General features: G+C 41.9%; 1 protein-coding gene across 1 annotated transcript in view; it reads left to right on the forward strand.

Annotated features, from left to right (window-relative positions):
- ENOPH1 (enolase-phosphatase 1) overlaps positions 1 to 23,915 on the forward strand; it is a 53,129-nt gene that overhangs the window by 16,511 nt on the left and 12,703 nt on the right. Inside the window, exons 2-4 of the mRNA XM_077274700.1 lie at positions 10,587 to 10,688; positions 12,774 to 12,970; positions 17,643 to 17,775. Of these exons, the coding sequence (XP_077130815.1) occupies positions 10,587 to 10,688; positions 12,774 to 12,970; positions 17,643 to 17,775 (432 nt within the window). The remainder of the gene's footprint in view (positions 1 to 10,586; positions 10,689 to 12,773; positions 12,971 to 17,642; positions 17,776 to 23,915) is intronic.

A 23,915-nucleotide genomic window follows, 5' to 3' on the forward strand; every position in this document is an offset into this window, starting at 1 on the left:
ACGGGGACATGCATATTCTAGAATACCCGATGCGTTAGAATCGGGCCACCATCTAGTGTGTATATACATGCATACATATGTATATACAGCTCTGTCAAAAATTAAGAGACTACTGCAAAATGTTCAGGTTCTCTATTTTTTTCTCTTTATAGGTATATTTTGGAGTAAAATGTAAATTGTTCTTTTATTCTATAAACTACTGACGTCACCGAAGATCCAAGCAATAAATTTTATATTTTCTGAAAAGAAGAAATGATCAAAATAACATAAAAATGCATTGTTTGCAGACCTCAAATAATGTAAAAAAAAAAAGAATTTTTTAAGTCCGGAAGAGTTCAGAAATCAATATTTTGTGGAATAACCATGATTTGTAATCACAGCTTTCATGCGTCTTGGCATGCTTTCCACCGGTCTTTCACACTGCTTTTGGGTGATCTTATGCCACTCCTGGTACAAAAATGTAAGCAGTTCTTCTTTGTTTGATGGCTTGTGACTATACATCATCCTCTTGATTACATTCCAGAGGTTTTCAGTGGGGTTGAGGTCTGGAGATTGTGCTGCCCATGACAGGGATTTGATGTGGTGGTCTCTCGCATTACACTTGTGCGACTCTCGTCAGTGAGAATCGGACTGATTTATTTATTTTTTTGTACGTTTAGTGTGGCTCCAGCCTAAGGCCGCAGGTCTCCTGTGCAGTTGATTCAGGAGACCCTTGGGCAGTTCGTTCATCGCGGTTTGTACAGGAGCTGTGTTTTATGCATGTCTCAGTGAGGCCTTAGGCTGCACCTGGAAATGTGTTCTCCTTCAGAAGCACCAGTGCAGTGTCCAGTGTTTTGAAGCAGGTGTTTTTTCCTCCCTCTCACACACACAGCACTGATAGAGAAGGCATCATCCGTGGGAAAAAAAATTTGTGTGTAGAAAATCTAATGTCCGTTTTGAGCCTATAAAGGCATTCTATGTGTGTTGTACTACAGATCTAGCTTATCTCAGGAGCATGGAGGCAGACCACCGACAGTAGCAGCTTGAAGTGGGATTGTTTGCCTTGGGCAAATGCTACCTATCCATTGCCAATACCAGTGCAACCAACGAGTGTTGGGAAGGGACGGTGAGCCATGAAACCTCACATGGTGTAGTGACATTTTAGACAATAAAGGGGTATCCTAAGTGGGGGAACCCCTTGTATCCATATTCCCTCATAGGACATTGAGGCAATGTTCACACTTTGCTTATTTTTCTGCAGCCAAAACCTGATCTTTTGTCTGTAAAAATAGCTGTAATTTGTAAATGCAAATTACATTGCAATAAAACAAATGCTAACATTCATGCTCATGTGAAGAGATTATGGTTCAGGTCATGAGATTTATGGTTGTGAAAAACTCAAAACATAAATTGGTATCACATCCGGCTGTTCCTGCATTTTTACCAGCAAAAATGCTTCAAAAACTGCTGGCAACATTTCTGCACTTATTGCTTTTATTGGTGAAAACTCACAGACAGAAGTGACATGCTGCAGTTTTCACAAACTCCAAAGTTTTCCAGATGAGGCAGGTAAAAAACAAGTGCGTGTATGAGATTTGACATTTCATAGCTTTTGCTGGTACTGGAAAAAGCAGCTTTTAATTTGTATAAAAAGTCACAGCAAAAGAAATTGCTCAAATGCAAACACATCCAAACCATGTTGCGGTTTGAATAAAAAACACCCATTTCAAAGGGCATTGGTTTTACTATATAATGTACTGGAAAACTGGGGGAAAAAATCAAAGTGTGGTGAAATTGCATAAAAAAGTGCAATTCCACAATTATTATTTTTGTTTTTTTACCATGTTCACCAAATGCTAAAACTGACCTGCCATTCTGATTCCCCAGGTCTTTATGAGTTCGTAGATACCAAACATGTCTAGGTTCCTTTTTTTTCATTTAAGTGGTGAAAATAAATCCAAAGTTTTTGTTAAAAAAACACAATAAAATGGCATCATTTTGTGAGACCTGTAGTGTCTCCATTTTTAGGATATGAAGCTGGTTGAGGGCTTATTTTTTGCATGCCGAGCTATCATTTTTATTGATAACATTTTTGTGTTGATACTTCTCTTTCGATCGCCTGTTATTGCATATAAATGTAATATTGTGGCAACCAAAAAAACATAATTCTGGCCTTTTGTATTTATTTTGAATGGGGGGTGATTTAAAATTTTATATTTTTAATCTTTTTAAAAACTTTTTTTTTTTAATCTGCTTCAATAGTCTCAATGGGAGACTAGAAGCTGCGATCATCCGCCCTGTTCTGTGTAGCAGAAATACTCGCTTGCTATCCATTCCACAACCACAGGGTTCTCTTGCAGACTCCGGGTTGTCATGCCAACCCATCGGCGACCCGCAGTCATCTGACATAGGTGCTGATGGGTGGGATTATGCGATCATATTAAAAGTTGCTATCAGAGATTGACAGTGGCATTTAACATGTTTACAGCCATGTTTGGATCGCGATTCCACCCGCGAATGTTAGGGGCACATGTCAGCTGTTGAAATCAACTGACATCTGCTGCAAAAGATGTGGGCTCAGTGCTGGAGCCCACATCTAAGGCCGGAGTCACACTAGAGTGGACGAGTGCTATGCGATAAAAAATCGCATAGCACTCGGACCAGTATTCTGCTATGGGGCAGCTCACATAACTGTTTTTTTCTCGGCCGTTTTCAGTGTGCAAGTGAAATTGCAGCATGCTGCGATTGTCACCGACCCTCGGCCGAGTCTCTGCTCACTCTCACCCATATAAGCCTATGGGTGCAAGTGAGACAAAGCACATCACTCGGATATCATCTGAGTGATGTGTGATATACGCTGACCCCGGCAATGGAGGAGATGGAGCAAATCATTTCTCCGCCTCCCCCACAGCTGTGCTCCGATCCTCACTGCGGGAGGCTCGGAGCACAGACGCATGACACTCGGCTCCCACTCGCAGCAGAGCAGGAGCCGAGGGTCATTAGCATATCACATCGGATGCAATACGCTAGTGTGACCCCGGCCTCAGAAGGAGACCCGACATGCACCGTACATGGCGCTTGTTGTGAAGGGGTTAAAATAATGAAGTCATAAACTAAATCGCTACCTAAAGTGGAGGACTCCCTATATGGGTGCAGCCAGATGTGTAAGGCTGCTTTCACACATCAGTTTTTTGCTATCAGTCACAATCTGGCAAATTTTGAAAAAAATGGATCCGGCGAATGTTGCCACCGGATCCTTTTTTTTCTCACGTTTCATCCGTCATTCGCCGGATCCGTCGAAAATTGTTTATCCAGCAGCCAGAGAAAGCGGACATAGTAAAGTTTTTTGTGTCCGTCGAACAAACGGACAGCAAAGGATCCGTCGCCGTCTGTCGCTTGCTAGAATGGAAGCCTATGGCGCTGGATCTGTCAGATGATGGAATCCGGCAACTGATTTGTTTTTTTTAGCTGAGCATGCTCCGATTTTTTTTTAAATTTTTTTTTTAGAATCCAATTAGGCTGGTTTCACATTTGCGTTTCAAAAGGCAGCGTTTTTAAAAAAAACGCATGTGGTGAAAAAACGCATGTAAACGCGTGCAAATGCTGCATTTTTTAGACGCATGTGTTTTTGCATGCAGAAAAAAAAACGTTTGCGTTTTTTCCTGCGTTTGTGTTTTTTAAACGCATGCTGAGAAGTGTGTGACAGCTGCCAATCATCAAAATCAACTAGAAAACCCACTATAAACAGAAATAGCTAGGGTTAGGGTTAGGATCCCTAGTAACCCTAGGGATCCTAACCCTAGGGATCCTAACCCTAACCCTAGGGATCCTAACCCTAACCCTAGGGATCCTAACCCTAAGGGTTAGGATCCTAACCCTAAGGGTTAGGGTTAGGATCTCTAGGGTTAGGGTTAGGATCCCTAGGGTTACTAGGGATCCTAACCCTAACCGTAACCCTAGGGATCCTAACCCTAACCCTAAGGGTTAGGATCCTAACCCTAAGGGTTAGGGTTAGGATCCCTAGGGTTAGGATCCCTAGGGTTACTAGGGATCCTAACCCTAACCCTAAGGGTTAGGATCCTAACCCTAAGGGTTAGGATCCCTAGGGTTAGGGTTAGGATCCCTAGGGTTAGGATCCCTAGTAACCCTAGGGTTAGGGTTTTCTTGTTTTTTCTTGTGTTTTTCTATAAAAACGCATGCGTTTTTAACGCAAGCAAACGCATGTGCTTAAAAACGCATGCGTTTACATAGACAGCAATACATTTTTTTGCGGCAAAAAAACGCCGCTAGAAATTACTACAGGTTGCATTTCTGCAACAAAACGCAAGCATAAAAAAACGCATGCGTTGCCAAAAACGCGTCAAAACGCATGCAAAAAACCGCATGCGTTTTTAATGTTAAGTATAGAAAAAAACGCATGCGTTTTTTAGCGCTAAAACGCAGCGGCAAAAAACGCACGTGTGAAACCAGCCTTAGCTGGATCAGCTAGTTGGATCCGGCGAAAAAAGGGATCTGTCGCACCAGTTTTTCACAATCTGCAACGGATCCGTTTTTTTCAACATTCGACGGATTGTGACTGATGGCAAAATACTGATGTGTGAAAGCAGCCTTGCACAGACGATCACTTCGCAATCCTTGGACTGGCCGGCGTCGAGACAGCATGTATTTCTATGCAGCTGTCACACTCGGGTCAGGATTGCGATATGATTGCCGTCTGTCTGCGTCCTCTTATATGGGATGAGGCCATTTTGGAGACAAGCTCCTTTGTTGCACCCAGAGGAGTGCCTCAGTCATTTGGTAGCACCGGCTGTTCCTGAATATTGCTGAAGGTCACTTGGTGCCCTGACTATAATTATCTGGCAGACTGGTGCTGTGCAATCTAATACCCCGGAATGTCCCGAAGTAGAGGAAGTGACCCTTTATTTCTGCAGGAGGGGAGTAGAGGTTTCTGCTGAAATTCCCGGGCCCCTGCCTGATTACATGATTCTCCTAGTGTCTACAAACACAAGGCCCATAATTGTTATATTACACTGTCATTTCCGTTCCCTTAGGATCCATGTAAATTGGCATGTACGGCTTGTAGAATAATATGGTTTGGGCAGGCGGATGGGTTCTCATGTAGATGCTCTTTTCCTGGCAATTCCCCTGTTACTTTCTCTGTAACCTTATGATGCAGCGGTGACAAAAGAAAGCATATGGCTCCTCTACATGTCTCAAACAGCCGTAGCCTTTATATCAGAATCAATGGAAAGTCTGCGTGTCCACGGCCTCAATCGTCGCTATAATCCGCTTGTGAGCATAGCCACTGATCAGATGACCCTCCTAGATTGTATAGGAGTAATCCGGCCATACACACTTGGTTCACCCTGCCAGTATTGCAGCAAATGTACACACTACAATGATTGTAAGAGGCAAACCAAAATGGTTGTAGGGAAAACTAGACGCCATGTGTCATTTTACCTTCTACATGGAGGTAGCGCGCCGGGCAGTACAGTTACCAAGGCAACCGAGTAACCTTGTGCTCAGCTCCTATTCTTATTACCGTGCACAAGACATCTGGGGCCTCGCACATCACTACTCTCATGAGAATTGTAATCTGTGTAATTGAAGATCTCACGAAAGTCCCATCATGAGAAACAGAGGATTACGGAGTGACTGCAGCAATGGGTCTTGCAAGAGCTGTCTTTTGTACGGCATATGGATGTCATAGAGTCCTCTCACCATCCGTGATCTAGAATAGAAAGCAGCCCCTTCTCTAAGGGCTTGACTACCAATCTGAAATGTGGCCATGTAATACTGTATTTACCCTGCATAAATTCCCATATAAAAAGGATGACTGATTTGGAAATCCTATTTTGCTCCAGATATCAGCTCAAACCTGTGGTTTAATCTGGAAGCAAATGCTCAATTCCCCTGGCCACACTACTTCAGAAGAAACGAAGCACTACTCAATGTACGGTGCAATTGCTTGGCTGCCTGTAATTTATTTAAAAAAAAACACCTATATATATCCTAAATGGTAGCCATTGGATAAATAAATACACCTACTGAAAAAGGCTCCACACAAAAGTATTGATAAAAACTATATTTTATTATCATAAAAAAAAACAATCAAATAGGACCAAAGAATGGTCATAAAATTCAATATAAATAACAGGTGAGGACCACATAAACAAGAAAGAAGTGAATACACCTGGGCAAAATATATATTGACAATCTAAATACAAAAGATTGTACCAGGTAGTGAATGTTGGTAATTCATTCGCTTTATAGTGCAAGAGAAACTCCTCAATAGAACAATGCATACCCATCTAGTACGCCTAAGCATGCATAATAAAATCATTTAGCATACAAATGCATAAAAATATGTGCATATAAAGGCCGATGGGGGAGTCCTACATAATGTATCTAGACAAGAGATAAAGTACATGCGAAATAGTAAAGTACGATAAACATTCATTACCAATTGGAGTGAGGGTCCAGGCGTCCACCACACCCGACGCGCGTTTCGCAATGAAATGCTTCGTCCAAAAATATAGTTTTTATCAATACTTTTGTGTGGAGCCTTTTTCAATAGGTGTATTTATTTGCCTGTAATTTATGTAGATGCCAGGGCCAGTAATTGGCTAAACTGGACAACTACTTTAAGTTGGTGTGACATGCAGAAGTAGTGCTGTTGCTTCAAATGCATCCAGCAACTAGAGGGGTTAACACAGTCACATGAGACAGGGTGGGGATTGTGGGGAACTTGTTTACTTTTATGGCAGAAGCTGAAGGGATGAGTTGTCTGTGATCTGTCTCTCACAAAAGTTCAGGCAAGTGAACCATAGGGATACAGGATTCCATTAAAGATTGAAGCTGGGCTAAACTCTGTACTGCTAGATGAGAAAGTCTATCATGAGCAGGAAGATAAGGACAGGAGGGAATTGGGTCACAGGGATCATCTCCCTCAGCAAACCCTCCCCCCTCCTCCCTCTCACTCCCTCTCAAGCAAACTTGCCTGACCTTAACCCCATAGAGAATCTATGAAGTAATGTCAAGAGGAAGATGATACACCAAACCCAACAATGCAGATGAGCTGAAGGCTGCTATCAAAGCAACCTAGGCTTCCATAACACCTCAGCAGTGCCACAGGCTGATCGCCAAGATTGCCACACCACATTGATGCAGTAATTGATGTAAAGCCCCAACTAAGTATTGAGTGCATTTACTGAACATACATTTCAGTAGGCCAACATTTCGGATTTTATAATCATTTTTCAAGCTGGTATTATAAAGTATTCTAATCTTCTAAGATAATGACTTTTGGATTTTCATTGGCTGTAAGCTATAATCATCAACATTAACAGAAATAAACACTTGAAATAGATCACTCTGTTTGTAATGACGCTATATAATGAGTTTCACTTTTTGTATTAAAGAACTGAAATAAATTAACTTGTTGGTGATATTCTAATTTTGTGAGAAGCACCTATATTTGATACAATAGAAAAATAGAACTTAATATTTGGTACAGAAACCTTTTGCTTGCAATTACAGAGGTCAGATGTTTCCTGTAGTTCTTGACCAAGTTTGCACACACTGCAGCAGAAATTTTGGCCCACTCCTCCATACAGATCTTTTCTAGATCTTTCAGGTTTCGGATCTGTTGCTGGGAAACATTGATTTTCAGCTCCCTCCAAAGATTTTCTATTTGGTTCAGGTCTGGCGACTGTCTAGACCACTCCAGGACCTTGAAATTCTTCAGGTAATGAGTACAGAGTAGGAGGTCTCTTAAAGAATAACTAGGTTGGAAAATCTGCAAAGTTGTCAGTGTATACCAGGATGAGGCACATATACAGTATGTCACGATGGGAGGGGGCTTAGTCAAAATCTTGCACTCTGATTGTCTGATGGTGTTATAATAGTTTACACTTTTAAGTTAATATTGCCTCAAGCTTGGTGTTTTATAGCTACCATGGCTGCCTTGCTGACCAAGATTTACAATTTCAACTTGAAGTGTGATTTTTCTTATGGGCTCATGACTCTGGCAAATTTACATTTCTCCATTTTACCTTTGATAATACACATCAGATTGCCTTTGAACTAGCAAGCTATTTCTCCCAAACCCCTTCCTCCAAGCACTCATGTGTTCTCTATATTCCAGCAATTCGCTGCCAGGCTTGTTTAAATGATCAGGTATTTAAACTTATTCTTTAGGACTTCCTGGCTTTAGGCCTATCATTCTGCATTGCTTCTTATCAGAGCACTAGACTGGCATTTCCACAGACAAGCCGCCAAAAAATGGGTCTCCATAAAACTGAGCGTAAATACTGATTTAATACACCTTTCCCGGAGAACTCCAAATTAAAGACAATACACAAAAAATGTTTCTGAAATGATCAGTTCTTTAGTCAACTTACTAGATTATTTGGTAACTCAGAATTTCCGATAGTCTTCGGAGAAATAAATTCCTGACATGGAAGGCTTCAGAAAATACAAGGTGCTTTCATATACTATTAGGCGCTCCTCTTCCTTCTTTTAGTGACCTACAAGCTTGGGATAACCTTAACTGATCTCTCTTGGCTCAAATTCTCACAATTGAAATCACTCCTTAATTCTCAAGTGGAACATAGCTCATATCAGGATACCCCCACTTCGTTTGAGGCCTTGTTTCTTTTGAAACTACCCCCATCCCCCCTCACTCTCTCTGATTTACAACATCCTAAACCAAGAGGGTAACAGTGATGTCTTGAGCTACAGTGAGGCATGTGAGAGGGAATTAGATATAGAAATCTCATCTCCTGAATGCAAAAAAACTGTTCTCTTATAAGATGTCTCTTGCGTGCAGAGTGCAAGAAAAAAATTTCAAGATACTCTCTAGGTGGCATCTGTGTCCCTCAAAATTGTCCAAGATCTTTCATAACTTATCTGAGATTTGGCACTGCGACAATTTCCCACATTTGGTGGAGCTACCCTAACATTCAGTCGGTTAGTGGTGAGACAGTGGCCAAAAGTCCCAAAGTAACCCTGCATCCATGCTTCCTGGATCCATTAAAGCACAGAAGAAAAACATTTTACAACACTGCCTCACGGCTGCCAGAATGGGGTGGTCCACCATCACTCCTTCAGTGTTGGAATGGCAGCAAGAAATGTAATTTCTTTATGTGATGGAAGAAGTTTTCTCCCCTTACCCTCTTTGTCTTTCCCTTTTTCTTTTCTTCACTCTCCCCACTATTTTTTTTCTCACTTTGTCTTCATTATTGGAGGACTAATGTGTTGAGAATTATGATACGTTGTTACTCATACTTATGATTTGACAGTCCTGTGTGACTTAAACAAGTAACAGTATTTGTTCAAGACAATAAAAACTGATTCAGCATATACGTATTCTTTATTTTACTCTACTGTATATAGCATCACTAATTTCACAGCGCTTTACAGACCTCAACATCACTGTCCCCATTGGGTCTCCTCTAAATTATCAGTATGTCTTTGCAGTGTGGAAAAAAAACGGGGCATCCAGGGGAAACCCACACCAGCATGGGGAGAACATGCAATATCGCTGTGGATGTTGTCTTTACTGGGATGTAAGCCCAAGCAAGTTCAAACAAATACTTCTGTCACCACCCGTCAGCTTTGAAAAACCATGCACCTCAATTGGTCATCAGGTCCTTCTAGATTTTGTGTGTTCTGCTGAATTTTTTACATTGTGTTTCAGGGGCCTTTATCAACTTGCAGTTGAAGAGATATTCCCTAAATATTAAGCTACACCTAGCCACTGATCATTTTCATCTCTATGACCATCCAGGATCCTAAGTTTCAAGCTATGGAACCCAGTCCTAAATGGAATGGAGGTGTGCACACTGTATCTCCTCTCCATTCATGCCGAACTACTGTATCTGCTATGGATAGGGAATGTCTTAATATTTTATGAATAACCATGTAAAAGGAAAACCGCTTCACAATGCTGGTCAGAGTAATTCCTCTCTCCCTTCCTACCCTGTATTTTTACAATGTGAATTTTGTACCTATGTAGCTTTTAGTTTGTTTTTCTATTTCCCACCATTGTAGGACAAATGGGTCAAAACTAGTGATGAGCGAGTGTACTCGTTGCTCGGGTGGTCTCTGAGTATTTTTTAGTGCTCGGAGATTTAGTTTTCATCATGGCAGTTGAATGATTTACAGCTACTAGACAGGCTGAGTACATGTGGTGGTTGCCTGGTTGCTAGGGAATCCCCACATGTGTTCAAGCAGGCTAGTAGCTGTAAATCATTCAGCTGAGGTGATGAAAACTAAATCTCCGAGCAGTCAAAAATACTCGGAGGAAAACCCCAGCAACAAGTACACTCACTCATCACTAGTCAAAACACTAACTATGAAAATTAATATAATAGATGAGTAAAAACATGGGTATGAAATAGGGTACTATTTTTCTGATGGGGTGTTTTATATTTTTAACTATGTGTTCACCATTCCTGTCAATTATTTGTGCACCCGGTCTGATGCATCGTGGGAACACACATAATGGATGCACCAGTGACAGTGTTGGCAGATTCTCCATGAAAACGCTGTTTTTAGAGAAATGACCTGAATGTGCGGACTAAAACCTCACTTTGTCTCTTTAGGACATCTTGTTCCCTTATATACAAGACAATGTTGAAGAATATTTGCAGAACCACTGGCACGAGGAGGAATGTCAGGAAGATGTTCGACAACTAAGATTACAGGTTGTCCATATTCTTTGCATGCCTGAAGTCTAACTTTACAACTGTGAACTGTATATAAGACCATACTTTTTAGAAACCCCAAACTTTTGTTAGAAGGATTCACTTGTGAGAGCAAATTAATATTATATACGGTAGGTCACCAGAATAAAAACTTCAATTTGTAAAAATAGCTAAATGATTAGGATCAATTTTAAGTTTGTGTTTTCTTATACAGCTAATATACGGAGTTAAAATTAGTTTTTTTCTGTTCTCCTTCCTAAATGCAGCAAAAAAATTATAATACAAAGGCACAATTGGTTTGCATAAATTAACATGTTAGTATAGAAAATTTAATCAAGTGACATCTATATCTTTAGCTCCCCGTATTTGGCAATAACTGGTGTGGCCACACTTATATACAATATAACACCAATACACGAAAAAAGCATAGCCACCAAAGATGGAGGCTACAATTCACATTAAAATCTCAATATTTATTAAGGATAGCCCATTTTATGAATACACACCAGGAGGCGACAAACCGCAGGAGGAGATAGAGTATAGCAAAAAATTATTTGTATAGATATAATATCTCATATGAAACTGGTTACTGTAATAAAGTGCATAGTGCATCAAATATGGGAAATATAGATCAGTAAGTATATCAATATAACAAGTATGTCCCTATATGACATGTATCATATACCCTAAGAAAATTACTGCAGTACATATGTTCAGGCCTCATAAACTGACCCCTTGTTTTGAAATATAGTCTCACATCAACCCATATATAAGACCATATGAATTATTAAAGTGCACAAACTGGCATCACATGTACAGATCTGATGGCATTTTCTCCTGCTGGTATGGTGCCACGAGCACCCCGACGCGCGTTTTGGTGTCTGCCTTTGTCAGGGGGCTTATTTTTTTTAGTTAACTCGTTTCAAAGTTCCAAACTTCTTCATTACTGTCTGTGGTTTACGCTGATGAAGTTTTGAACTTCAAAAATTGTTGACTAATAAACCACATTCCTGAATATTCTCCTTTTCCATTCTACTATACCAGCTATGCAGAGTAACCCTTACGTTCCTTTTACCTTTTCCGAGCTGTGGGTCTGCAGCAGCCTTGAGCTTTTCAGTGGTTGTGGATACACAATCTTACCAGGTGAATACCATAGCCTTTGGTCTCCCCACTGTCTCGGATAAGACCCTGTTTGCGCATTAATATTGTTCCAGTTTTTTCCAAATTCCTTTATATGGTTTCCAGTTTTAATAGAGATGTATGACTGCCAGACTGCTCTATGGAGGATTGGACTACCACTCTTGTCCTACATGTTTTCTACCCAAAATCGCCTGTCATATCTGCCAATTCCTATAGACTGTCCATGTTATTTAGCAGTTCAGGCTGCCAGAACCATGGGCAGCATGAATCAGACTCTGGCTGAATGTGTTTACCGTGTATGATTTACTCAGTAACGCTGTGGCATACTTTAAAAAGTTGTCCAGGTAAGATACTTCTCGGATGTCTAGTCCGAGGCTATTTACTCACCCCAGTTCACTTGACTAACACGTCTCTACCTATACACACCTATAGAGTGAGGCCAACGGGCACCTGCCTCGGATTAGTCATCCATGATGCTGCAACGTTTTTGAGTAAGACCTACACCCTGTAATCAAGTAGCCAGTGTCTGATTCATGTGATTCATGCTATGAATGAGATATACAGTATGTAAAATAGGGGGGCAGGTCACTGCGAGATCAGTGACCTGTCAGAAGCAACTTGTATACCTAATCAGAGCACCACATGAAGACCCCACACAGGCCACACCAGAGCACGAGCATGTCATTAACTGAAAACTACAAATACAGATTAAACAACAACCACAAGATGGATTTCATCAACTAAGGTATCATTTGAATCAGTATAACGGCGCCAACCTGACACTGCCTGTAGGTTACTGTGCAGAATCCTGCTGACAGGATCCCTTTAAATAGTTGTATTTTGTTTTCCACACACTACAAAGATTTTGTATGGTTATTTTTCACAAATAATTGGAAATTAACAATATACGTTGTGTATGTTTGTTTTTGTTTTTATACTTCAAAGGCAGAAAAAGACAGTGGACTGAAAGGATTTGTGCCCATCCCCAGCAATGCAGAACATGAGGCGGAGTTACTGGTTATCAAGGGTGTGGTTAACAATGTTTGCTGGCAAATGTCACTGGATAGGAAGACAACAGCTCTCAAACAGTTGCAGGGTCACATGTGGAGATCTGCGTACGCTAGTGGCAAAGTGAAGGGAGAGTAAGTGGTTTTGTATGTGTTTTTACATGCACACCCAAACAGTGTGTGAGTGGGGTGCCAAGGGGCCACCAGTAACCAACTCCAGGGCCCCACTTCTCAGCTACATGCAAATGTGACATTATCATCAATCACAAATGTATATAACAATGATCTGGGTGGATTGCTAAATGGATAAGATGCTGCTGTTGTCTGTACATAGTGATTCAAGTATATTGTGCCAAGGACTGCTCATATGAGAGTGGTAGCCCACTGTTGCCCACCCGAGGATTCTCCTGTGGGCCAGTCCAACCCTGCAGCCAGACTTGGTGAGCAGATGATATCACTGGGAGAAGTTACATCTAAGTTACCTCTAAGCGAGTCCTGAGCAGGTAACCCCTGTGCTAAGATGTTCATATGGCCCAGCACATGCACAAGGTTAGGACTCTAAACAGAAATATCGTTTAAAGAGTTGTTCCACTATTTTTGTATTGATGACATTTTCCTTGGATAGCCAATCAATATCAGATTGGTGAGGGTCTGACACCGATCAGCTGTTCTCAGATCTGTCAGTGCCAGATATTGGTAGTTGCGGGGATGACTAGTACAGCCCTAGTGTAGAGGCCGTTGCTGGGTACTGCAGATGAACTCCTACTCATTCGAATATGGCCATATCATTTATGTTCTAGAATGCAAATATTTTTAATTAATTTCTAATTAATTGGAATAAAGATAGCAAATGCATTTTCATGTTAAAAATTAATATGCTGGTAAATAACATTTCAAAGCGCAGTTTTATATATCCTGGCAACCCCCAGCTTTGAGTCACAGAGGTGTGTCAGCGCGGCTTTAGTCACCACTCAGTACACAGAGTGTCCGCTCTAAGCACACCATGTGACACGGAATGACACCGGCTCAGCACATGGTTTTTCATGCTACAGCTGTATTTGCCTGTGGCAGTAAGTCTATGTGTGGTTTCTGCCAATTATCAGCCGTGTGGCAGCTGACAGCATTGTCTCTGCCAATCACAATTGTAGAAAGATAACTCCATTGTTGATAATGGAAAGTTTAGTTGAAGCAGGTGTCAAAAGATAAGACACACAAAAGTTAGGCATTTAAACTAAGTTGACTGCGGCCTTTAAATGTTAACTAGTCTGTTTATACAGGATCAATGCAGTTTCACATGCACAGAGCAATGGTCACTACAAGACTGTGCACCATAGAATATCCTTCATCTCCACAGTACAAGACTTGCTTACACTGGATGATGTGCTGCTCATTTCACCCAAACATTGACTATTTTGCTCGTGCGACGGGTGATTGACATCTTTTTTTAGCTAGGGTGATCATTGAGAAATGATAGTTGTTAGGAACAGTCATTACCGATCATCAGCCAGTATACATGCAAGTTAACTTAAAGGGGTATTCCCAAAATCACAATGTTTGCTCAAGTTGTGTATAGAGAAGAAATATAGCACCACAAGCTGCAGTAAAACAATCCTTTAATCCAGCATATATGCTCGGATAGCGGTTTGCGGGGGTGAAGAAAACTGGAGGAAGGCCGTTTCATGCTACAGCTTGCGCTTCCATGGCTTCTACAGACCTGTAAAAATACAAGCTGTAGCACAAAACGGCCTTCGTTCAGTCCCCCCGCAACACCAGCACTAACTGCTCCGAGCACATATGCTGGATTAAAGCATTGTTTTACGGCAGCTTGTGGTGAGTGCTATTTTTTCTTCATTCTCTATGCCTAATGTGTAGCATATCTCCAATGTTTGCTGCAAGAGGCTATTGACTGCTTTTAAGCTCTGCATGCTCGGTCATGATCCTCTGCGCTGGCCGAGCATGAGCAGCTCCTTCTGTAGCCTCTCCACACTAACTGCTGCTTTTACTGTCTGCATGCGCCATCACCATCCTCTGCGCTCGCCGGACAAGCACAACTCCTATTTTCTAACCTCTCACTTGCTGCCAAGAAACTTTTTAGATTTGTCTGAGAATGAGCAGCTCCTTCAGTTCTGTTTTTCTCCCCAAAGGAACTGTGCTTTCCCCTTATTCCACCACTTTCATTTATCTTGGGGGGGGGGTATAAAAAATTCTGTATTTATAGCTGAAAAGTTGCCCAACACTATAGATCACCCACATGTCCTAGAGATTCAAGTGCTTCTCACAAAATTAGAATATCATGAGAAAGATAATTTATTTCAGTTCTTCAATACAAAAAAAGTGAAAATAAAGATTGTATTAACTGCAATGTCTGTTTAGGAAATAAGAGAAGTGACAAAAAAAACATTATAAAACAAGACTATCATAAGAATTGCAGCATGGGTACAACTACAATTTTGCCAAAAAGATTATAATATTTAGATGTACTTTCTGTTTTGGGTTTCCAAATGTCAAAGTGCAGCATGAATGAACGCCGCTTCACTTTAAGGATTTCTTTTCACAAGCTCGAATTGCTGCACATTTTCCATCCTGGTTTTCAGGCAGAATATCGGCAGTAGAATACAGTAATTGCCACGTGGATGAGATGTAAATGACTCCTCTACCTGCAGCAGTAGGTGGCCTGTGGTGGTAGCTGCCTGTAGTGGTGGCGGCGGCCTGTGGTGGTAGCTGTGGCCTGTGATGGTAGCTAGCTGTAGTAGTGGCGGTGACCTGTAGTGGTGGCGGCGGCCTGTGGTGGTAGCTGTCTGTAGTGGTGGCGGCAGCCTGTGGTGATTGTGGTCTGCTGTGGCGGCGGCTTGTTGTGGTAGCGACCTGTAGTGGTGGTGGCGGCGGCCTTTAGTGGTTGTGGCCTGTGGTGGCGGCAGCCTGTTGTGGTAGCGGCCTGTAGTGGTTGTGGCCTGTTGTGGTAGCAGCCTGTAGTGGTGTCAGCGGCCTGTAGTGGTGGCAGCGGCCTGTAATGGTGGTGGCGGCCTGTAGTGGTGGCGGCCTGTAGTGGTGGCAGCGGCCTGTAGTGGTGGCGGCGGCCTGTAGTGGTGGTGGCAGCGGCCTGTAGTGGTGGTAGTGGCCTGTAGTGGTGGTAGCAGCCTGTAGTGGTGGCGGCGGCCTGTAGTGGTGGCGGCCTGTAGTGGTGGCAGCGGCCTGTAGTGGTGGCGGCGGCCTGTAGTGGTGGCAGTGGCCTGTAGTGGTGGTAGCGGCCTGTAGTGCTGGCGGCGGCCTGTGGTGTCAGTGGTGGCCTGTGGTGCAGGTGTGTAAGTTCACAACTTGCTCATTTATGTTGCAGAACGGTCACAAAATAGTTGCAATTTTTTTCCCTATTGAGTTCAATGGGAAATTGAAAAGCTACCCTAATTAATGTGAATTTTGTGGTGAATTACCCAGAAAAAACTTTTGATAAAAGTTAATATAAAAAGTATATACGGCAATTTCCTTCCCTGGTGCTTCTGTGGCTCTCGCCGGTCCCCTGTTGGCCTATATACATGTGACATTACATAACTGCTGCATCAAGTGCACAGAGTATAACACTCACATTTTAAGGGAGTCATTGCTAGGTGTATAGAGACATCAGGAGACCACTGAAGGAAAATACTTTTTTTTTCTTTTGACACTCAGCTGTTTTCCTTCAATTTTGCCACCTGTGCCCATTTCATAAGCATCTTGCTTCCTGTCGGGTGCTCCTTGTCTAGTAAAGGGTCTATAAACTCTTTAAGATTTGGGCTGAATTTCCATATGGTAAAAGGGTCTTTATCACCACCTAGTGGTCATAATTGGAACTGCCATTTTTTCAACAGCTTTATGAATGTTTGGACTCTGCAGTAATCTCGTGATGACTGTAACTTGGTCTCACTTTTTGTCATAGTGTATGCGATAATTTTTACAAATGACCTCAATTTAACTTAGTTTAAATCCTCAACCAAGTGAAATATCTACAGGGTGGGCCATTTATATGGATACACCTAAATAAAATGGGAATGGTTGGTGATATCTACTTCCTGTTTGTGGCACATTAGTATATGGGAGGTGGAAAACTTTTCAAGATGGGTGGTGACCATGGTGGCCATTTTGGATCCAGCTTTATTTTTCCAATGGGAAGAGGGTCATGTGACACACCAAACTTATTGAGAATATCACAAGAAAAACAATGGTGTGCTTGGTTTTAACATATCTTTATTCTTTCATGAGTTATTTACACATTTCCCTTTGTTTACAGCCATTGATATGTCGCAGAGATTAACACGTGAGGAGCGGATAGAAATTGTGTTGATGTCTGGTGAACGCAGTACCTGGGTCATTGCAGCAGATTTCAATGCAAGACACCCTACGCAAGAAAACTGCCACCATTCCCATGTCATTTAGGTGTATCCATATATATGGCCCACCCAAAAAAGTTTGGGTTTGCTGAATTTGCAGAATGGGCAAAACAAAAATTGGAACAGGACCCTCAGTTTGCACAGAACATTGTGTTCAGTGATGCCACAAACAGGAAGTTGATATCACCAACCATTCGCATTTTAGTTAGGTGTATCCCTATACATGGCCCACCCTGTAGTTTTAAACCAAAGTGTGGTGCAGCCACAGGAAGGCCTTTGCAACATATAATCATTTGGGTGAAACTTGCATCCCTTTGCTGTTCCTCACCAACTATTTGAAGGCATCCCACTAGTCGGGCCCCATTTATGGTGGGAGGAGCACTAGTTTACACCATCATGTGCAGGTTTTGTATAACTGTGTAAAACAATCTTCCATTTTGTTGTAGGGTATACGATGACGTGGTACCAGCTCTGAAAAAATGGAGAGAAGCAGACCTGAAACTGTATATATTTTCCTCAGGAAGCGTCGAAGCCCAGAAGCTCTTATTTGGTTACTCTATTGAAGGCGATCTGCTTGAGGTACATATATTGCCATGTCAAACTGAAATAACATTCTTAACCTGTAAAACAACTTAAAGGGGTTGTCCATCTTTGTGGACATTTTTTTTCTTTTTTAAATGTCTGTAATTGAGACGAAAAATCATGTTTTTTATTAAAAAATGTTGCACTATTTGCCCCCTATAGGCTTTTTTATTACTGTCTATTGCTGGCTTTGAGTTACCGAAGTCGGCTACAGTATCTTTATCATTATTTTAGCGGATGGGCTGAGGGCATACAATGGCTGGTGGTGGTTGAACATGTGACCAGACCTGTCTGTCACCTCCAATAAAAAGCGGTTTTCTCATGTGAGGTTTCCTATTGGACAAGGCTGACGAACAGGTCTGGTCACATGTTCCTTCCCTAGCAGCCATTGTACAGAGCGGGAGAGCTGTGCAGTCTGTGAGGAAAGCTGCAAAAAGTGCCACAGAATCATGTCCCCAGCACATCCGATAAATTAAAGATACTGTAGCCAACCTCGGTAACACACAGCAATAGACCGGGTAATACAGCGGCTATAGGCAGCAAACGGTGCAACATTTTTAGTGAAACCCAATTGTAAAAATGATTTTTAGCCCCATTCACATGCATATAAGAAAGTGAAAAAAAATGTCCTCAAAGATGGGCAACCACTGTTAAGTAGTGTTGAGCGATACCGTCCGATACTTGAAAGTATCGGTATCGGAAAGTATCGGCCGATACCGGCAAAGTATCGGATCTAATCCGATACCGATACCCGATACCAATACAAGTCAATGGGACTCATGTATCGGACGGTATTCCTGATGGTTCCCAGGGTCTGAAGGAGAGGAAACTCTCCTTCAGGCCCTGGGAACCATATTAATGTGTAAAATAAAGAATTAAAATAAAAAATATTGCTATACTCACATCTCCGACGCAGCCTGGACCTCACCGAGGGAACCGGCAGCGTTCTGTGCTTAAAATGCGCGCGTTTCCTTCCTTCCGTGACGTCACGGCTTCTGATTGGTCGCGTGCCGCCCATGTGGCCGCGACGCGACCAATCACAGCAAGCCGTGACGTAATTTTGAGGTCCTGGAAGCCTAATTCTAGGCATTCAGGATTTTAAAATTACGTTCCGGCTTGTGACTGGTCGCGTCGCGGTCACATGGGCGACGCGACCAATCACAAGCCGTGACGTCATGGGAGGCAGGACACGCGCGCATTTTAAAATTACGTCACGGCTTGTGATTGGTTGCGTGCCGCCCATGTGGCCGCGACGCGACCAATCACAGCAAGCCGTGACTTAATTTCAGGTCCTGAATGCCTATTTCTGCATTCAGGACCTGAAATTACGTCACGGCTTGCTGTGATTGGTCGCGTCGCGGCCACATGGGCGGCACGCGACCAATCAGAAGCCTTGACGTCGCGGGAGGCAGGAAACGCGCGCATTTTAAGCAAACAACGCTGCCGGTTCCCTCGGTGAGGTCCAGGCTGCGTCGGAGAGGTGAGTATAGCAATATTTTTTATTTTAATTCTTTATTTTACACATTAATGTTGTATTTTACACATTAATGTTGTTTCGATACCGATACCCGATACCACAAAAGTATCGGATCTCGGTATCGGAATTCCGATACCCGCAAGTATCGGCCGATACCCGATACTTGCGGTATCGGAATGCTCAACACTACTGTTAAGGTATTGTGAAAGATTTTTTTTTAACAATGGCCTGAAAGCAAGGTGGTCCAACTCTGGTGGTCCAACCAATATTAATTAGCTGAGCTGTAGTGATTACTTCCCAACTATCCTCCTGTAAATCTCAGCTAATCCCTGGGCCAAAAGAGCCAAAAAAGAGGAAATAATATTAAACCAATAAATATGTATATTTACATAAAACATACACAAGTTTGGCATTGCCACGTACGGAACAACCCGACCTATAAAACGGTCCCAATAGTTAACCCCTTCAGTGAACACCTTTGAAAAAAAACAGAGCAAAAATCTTTTCTTTTTCATTGTACCGCCAACCAAAAAGTGGAATAAAACCTGATCAACAAGTCAAATGGAACTAAAAATGGTACAGATGAAAACGTGTGCTTACCCCGCAAAAAACAAGCCACCATACAGCTCAATCAGTGGAAAAATAAAATATACCATAGCTCTCAGAATAAAGCGATGCAAAAACAATTTTTTTTTCTATAAAATACTATTTGTCTAAAAGCCACAAAATATAAAAAAAAAACGATAGAAATGTGGTATTGCTGTAATCATACTGACCTGAAGAATATAACTGCCTTACCAATTTTACCACATGCGGAACGTCAATAAAAAAAACAAAAACTACCAAAGAAACATTTCCTGAATTGCTGGTTATTGCTCATTCTACTTCCCAAAAGTCTGAATATAAAGCGATCAAAAAATGTCATGTGCCCGAAAATGGTTCCAATAAAAACGTAATCTCGTCCCGCAAAAAACAAGTCCTCACGTGGCTCTGTGGGACAATATATGGAAAAATCATAGATCTCAAAATATGGTGATGCAAGAATTTGTTTTTGGAAAAAAAAAAAGCGTCTTTTAGTGACAGCAGCCAAACATAAAAACCCGCTATCCTGAAGAATAAAGTCTTATACTGCACAAGGAAAAATTTTGTAAAGCCCCTGAATGTTCAAGGTACTCACCACACATCTAGATAAATTCCTTATTGGGTGTAGTTTGCAAAATGGGGTCATTTGTGGGGGGTTTCCATTGTTTAGGCATCTTAGGGGTTCTCAGTAGCACCTTAGGGGTTCTGTATTCCAAAACTCAAATGGCTACTTCCCTTCCGAGCTCTCCCATGCGCCCAAACAGTAGTTTTCTCCCTCATGTGGGGTATCGGCGTAATCAGGAGAAATTGTACAACAACTTTTAGGGTCCATTTTTTCTTTCTACCCTTGTGAAAATGAAAAATTTTTGACTGAAATAACATTTTTGTGGGACAAAAGTTAAATGTTCATTTTTTCCTTCCACGTTCCATTAATTCCTGTGAGCAGTTTTTAGAATGATGTCACTTTTGGGTATGTTCTGTCCTATAGGCTCCTCGAAATCACTTCAAGTGTTATATGGTCCATTAAAAAAATGTTTTTGTAAATTTTATGGAAAAATTACAAATTGATGATCAACTTTTAACCCTTCTTAACTTTGTAACAAAAATTAAGTTTCAAAAATTGCGCTGATGTAAAGTAGGCATCTGGTAAATGTTGTTTATGGACTGTTTTGTGTAACATAACTGGTTTAAGGGCATCAAAATTAAAAGTTTGAAACTTTTCACCAAATTTTTGATAATTACAGAAATAAGCGAAATATATCGAACAAATGTTACCACTATCATGAAGTACAATAAGTCACAAGTTCTTGTATACGTTTGGATATGACATTGTAAGGGAGATCTGATATCAAAGTTATGTGCAATAAATCCTACATTTTTAGGTTTTGAGAGAAATTTCAACCTAACAGGAAAAATTGTGTTTTCCACACTGAAATAAATATTCATGTTTATGAGGAATGTTGTAATGATAGCTGTCAACCAGGTTGATATGGCCAGATTTGGTCCTGCCATGTATTGGTGCCACCTGGAAATGATTTTTAGATGCATAATCACTTAATTGGTCAGTTCTTCTATAGAGGTCTAGACCTACAGTAAAATGTGTAACCTTGTGAAACTTCCATGTGGCTGGCTCCTTCCATCTGTTTAGACTGTTCTTCACATGTCAGCATGGGCACTGTCACTAAGAGCATTGTATACAATGCATCATCCATACCTGTCCTCTTGACTAATCCGCTTTACTACATTATGACAGGAAAGGTGACCTTGTTACCAAAATCTGCTTACATCCCCAAAGGAGATCGTTCTTTCCTCTGCCATCCATCTTTTCATTTGTAATGGATGTTACATTTTATTCCTGAAAGACCGCATTATGGGATTCTTTGCTGCCGAAGACGACATTTCGTTAAAGGGGGTTTCCAGCTGCAATGGGTGACCACTGCCAAACTGCTTTCCTTTGTCTGTCCGCTCAGAGGCACAATATGTAAACCAGGCTTTTTACAGTCTCTTACTGTATTATTGTAATGATACATTTAATGTCTTACATGATACACCAATTTAGATGTCAGCAGACAATAATAAGGACTCCAACACAGGCTGTCCTGTATCCGTATGTGTACAAAGGAGGTGGTGGTCACTGTGTGAAATTGGAGTAAGCAGGACTCTGTGTCTCTCTTAGGAGTCCTGTGAGGATTTGGTCAGCTATTCAACCCAATAACTATCAAGCGCTGTAAATTTACGGAGCTTGGTCCTGGGCTTTAAACCCCACATCATTCTAAATGTATAGCCCTGGGTTAAAATCTAGCAGCAGGAACAGGTTGAGTCTCTGGTAGCTCGGCACCTTGAGGAGAAGACAGTAGCGGATTATTACCGCTTTCGTGTTCTATTTTGCCGGCTACATTGCGCTTTGAGTGCTTTGTAATGTAGAGCGTGCCAATGCCGGCATAGTAGAGCTGCTAGGTTCTAGCAGACTTAGACCAGCTCTGTTGGTGACAAATGGCACAGCAGGGGACAGTTTACACCTGTAACTGGATTTTGTATAGATGTCTTAGGGTACTGTCTCACAGTGGCACTTTTGTCGCTACGACGGTACGATCCGGGCCGTTCCAGCGATATCCATACGATATCGCTGTGTCTGACACGCAGCAGCGATCAGGGACCCTGCTGAGAATCGTACATCGTAGCAGATCGTGTGGAACTTTCTTTCGTCGCTGGATCTCCCGCTGTCATCGTTGGATCGGTGTGTGTGACACCGATCCACCGATGCGTTCGCTTGTAACCAGGGTAAACATCGGGTTACTAAGCGCAGGGCCGTGCTTAGTAACCCGATGATTACCCTGGTTACCATCGTAAAAGTAAAAAAAAAACAAACAGTACATACTCACATTCCGGTGTCCGTCAGGTCCCTCGCAGTCTGCTTCCCGCTCTGACTGACTGCCGGCCGTAAAGTAAGAGCAGATCACAGCGGTGACGTCACCGCTGTGCTGTGCTTTCACTTGACGGCGGCACTCAGTCAGTCCGGGAAGCAGACGGCAAGGGACCTGACGGACACCGGAATGTGAGTATGTACTGTTTTTTTTTTTTTTACTTTTACGATGGTAACCAGGGTAAACATCGGGTTACTAAGCGCGGCCCTGCGCTTAGTAACCCGATGTTTACCCTGGTTACCCGGGGCCTTCGGCATCGTTGGTCGCTGGAGAGCTGTCTGTGTGACAGCTCCCCAGCGACCACACAACGACTTTCCAACGATCACGGCCAGGTCGTATCGCTGGTCGTGATCGTTGGAAAGTTGCAGAGTGTGACAGTACCCTTAGTTACAGTGGAAAAAATATCCAATAAATAAAAAAAATATGTTTCCAGGAGTTTTTTTTCCTCTCTTGGGGATAAATTTTGTAAGAAAATATATATACATATATAAAACATCTGAGAAAAAGATAATTAAAAAAATATTCCCCATTACACTTCAACTGTGAAAGACAGAATCTTTAAGAAAAAAATCTAGAAAGTCACATTGTATGATTTTTACATAATTTATTTGCAATCTATTGCAAGAAATAAGTATTTGATACAATAGTAAAACAGAACTTTAATAGTTTGGTACAGAAACCTTTGTTTACAGTTACATAGGTAAGACGTTTCCTGTAGTTCTTGATCAAGTTGGCACAAGCTGCAGCAGGGATTTTGTCTCAGTCCCAAAAATTGAATGATCTGGAGAAGATCTGTATAGAGGACTGTCACTGGGCAACATTGATCTTTTGGGTTCAGGTTTGGAGACTGGCTAGGCCACTCCAAGACCATTATATGCTTACTAGATGGTGGCCCGATTCTAACGCATCAGGTATTCTAGAATATGTATGTAGTTTATTAATGAAGATTTCAGAATAATGCCATAAATACACAGGATTCGGCCGGCCCGGCGCTACCAATTAGCGAAGGGTGGTTCAAATCCCGCGCCAATACGCGGCCGGACTGCGTCTGTCGCTGATTGTTCGCGGCCGGCGCGACCAATCTGTGAAGCCACGGCCGGCTCCAGGTTTTTGAGGGCCCCTGGCGAAAGAGTCTCACAGCCCACGTAGCATAT

Source organism: Ranitomeya variabilis, chromosome 1, assembly GCF_051348905.1.
Source record: "Ranitomeya variabilis isolate aRanVar5 chromosome 1, aRanVar5.hap1, whole genome shotgun sequence".
NCBI classification, from domain to species: Eukaryota; Metazoa; Chordata; class Amphibia; order Anura; family Dendrobatidae; genus Ranitomeya; species Ranitomeya variabilis.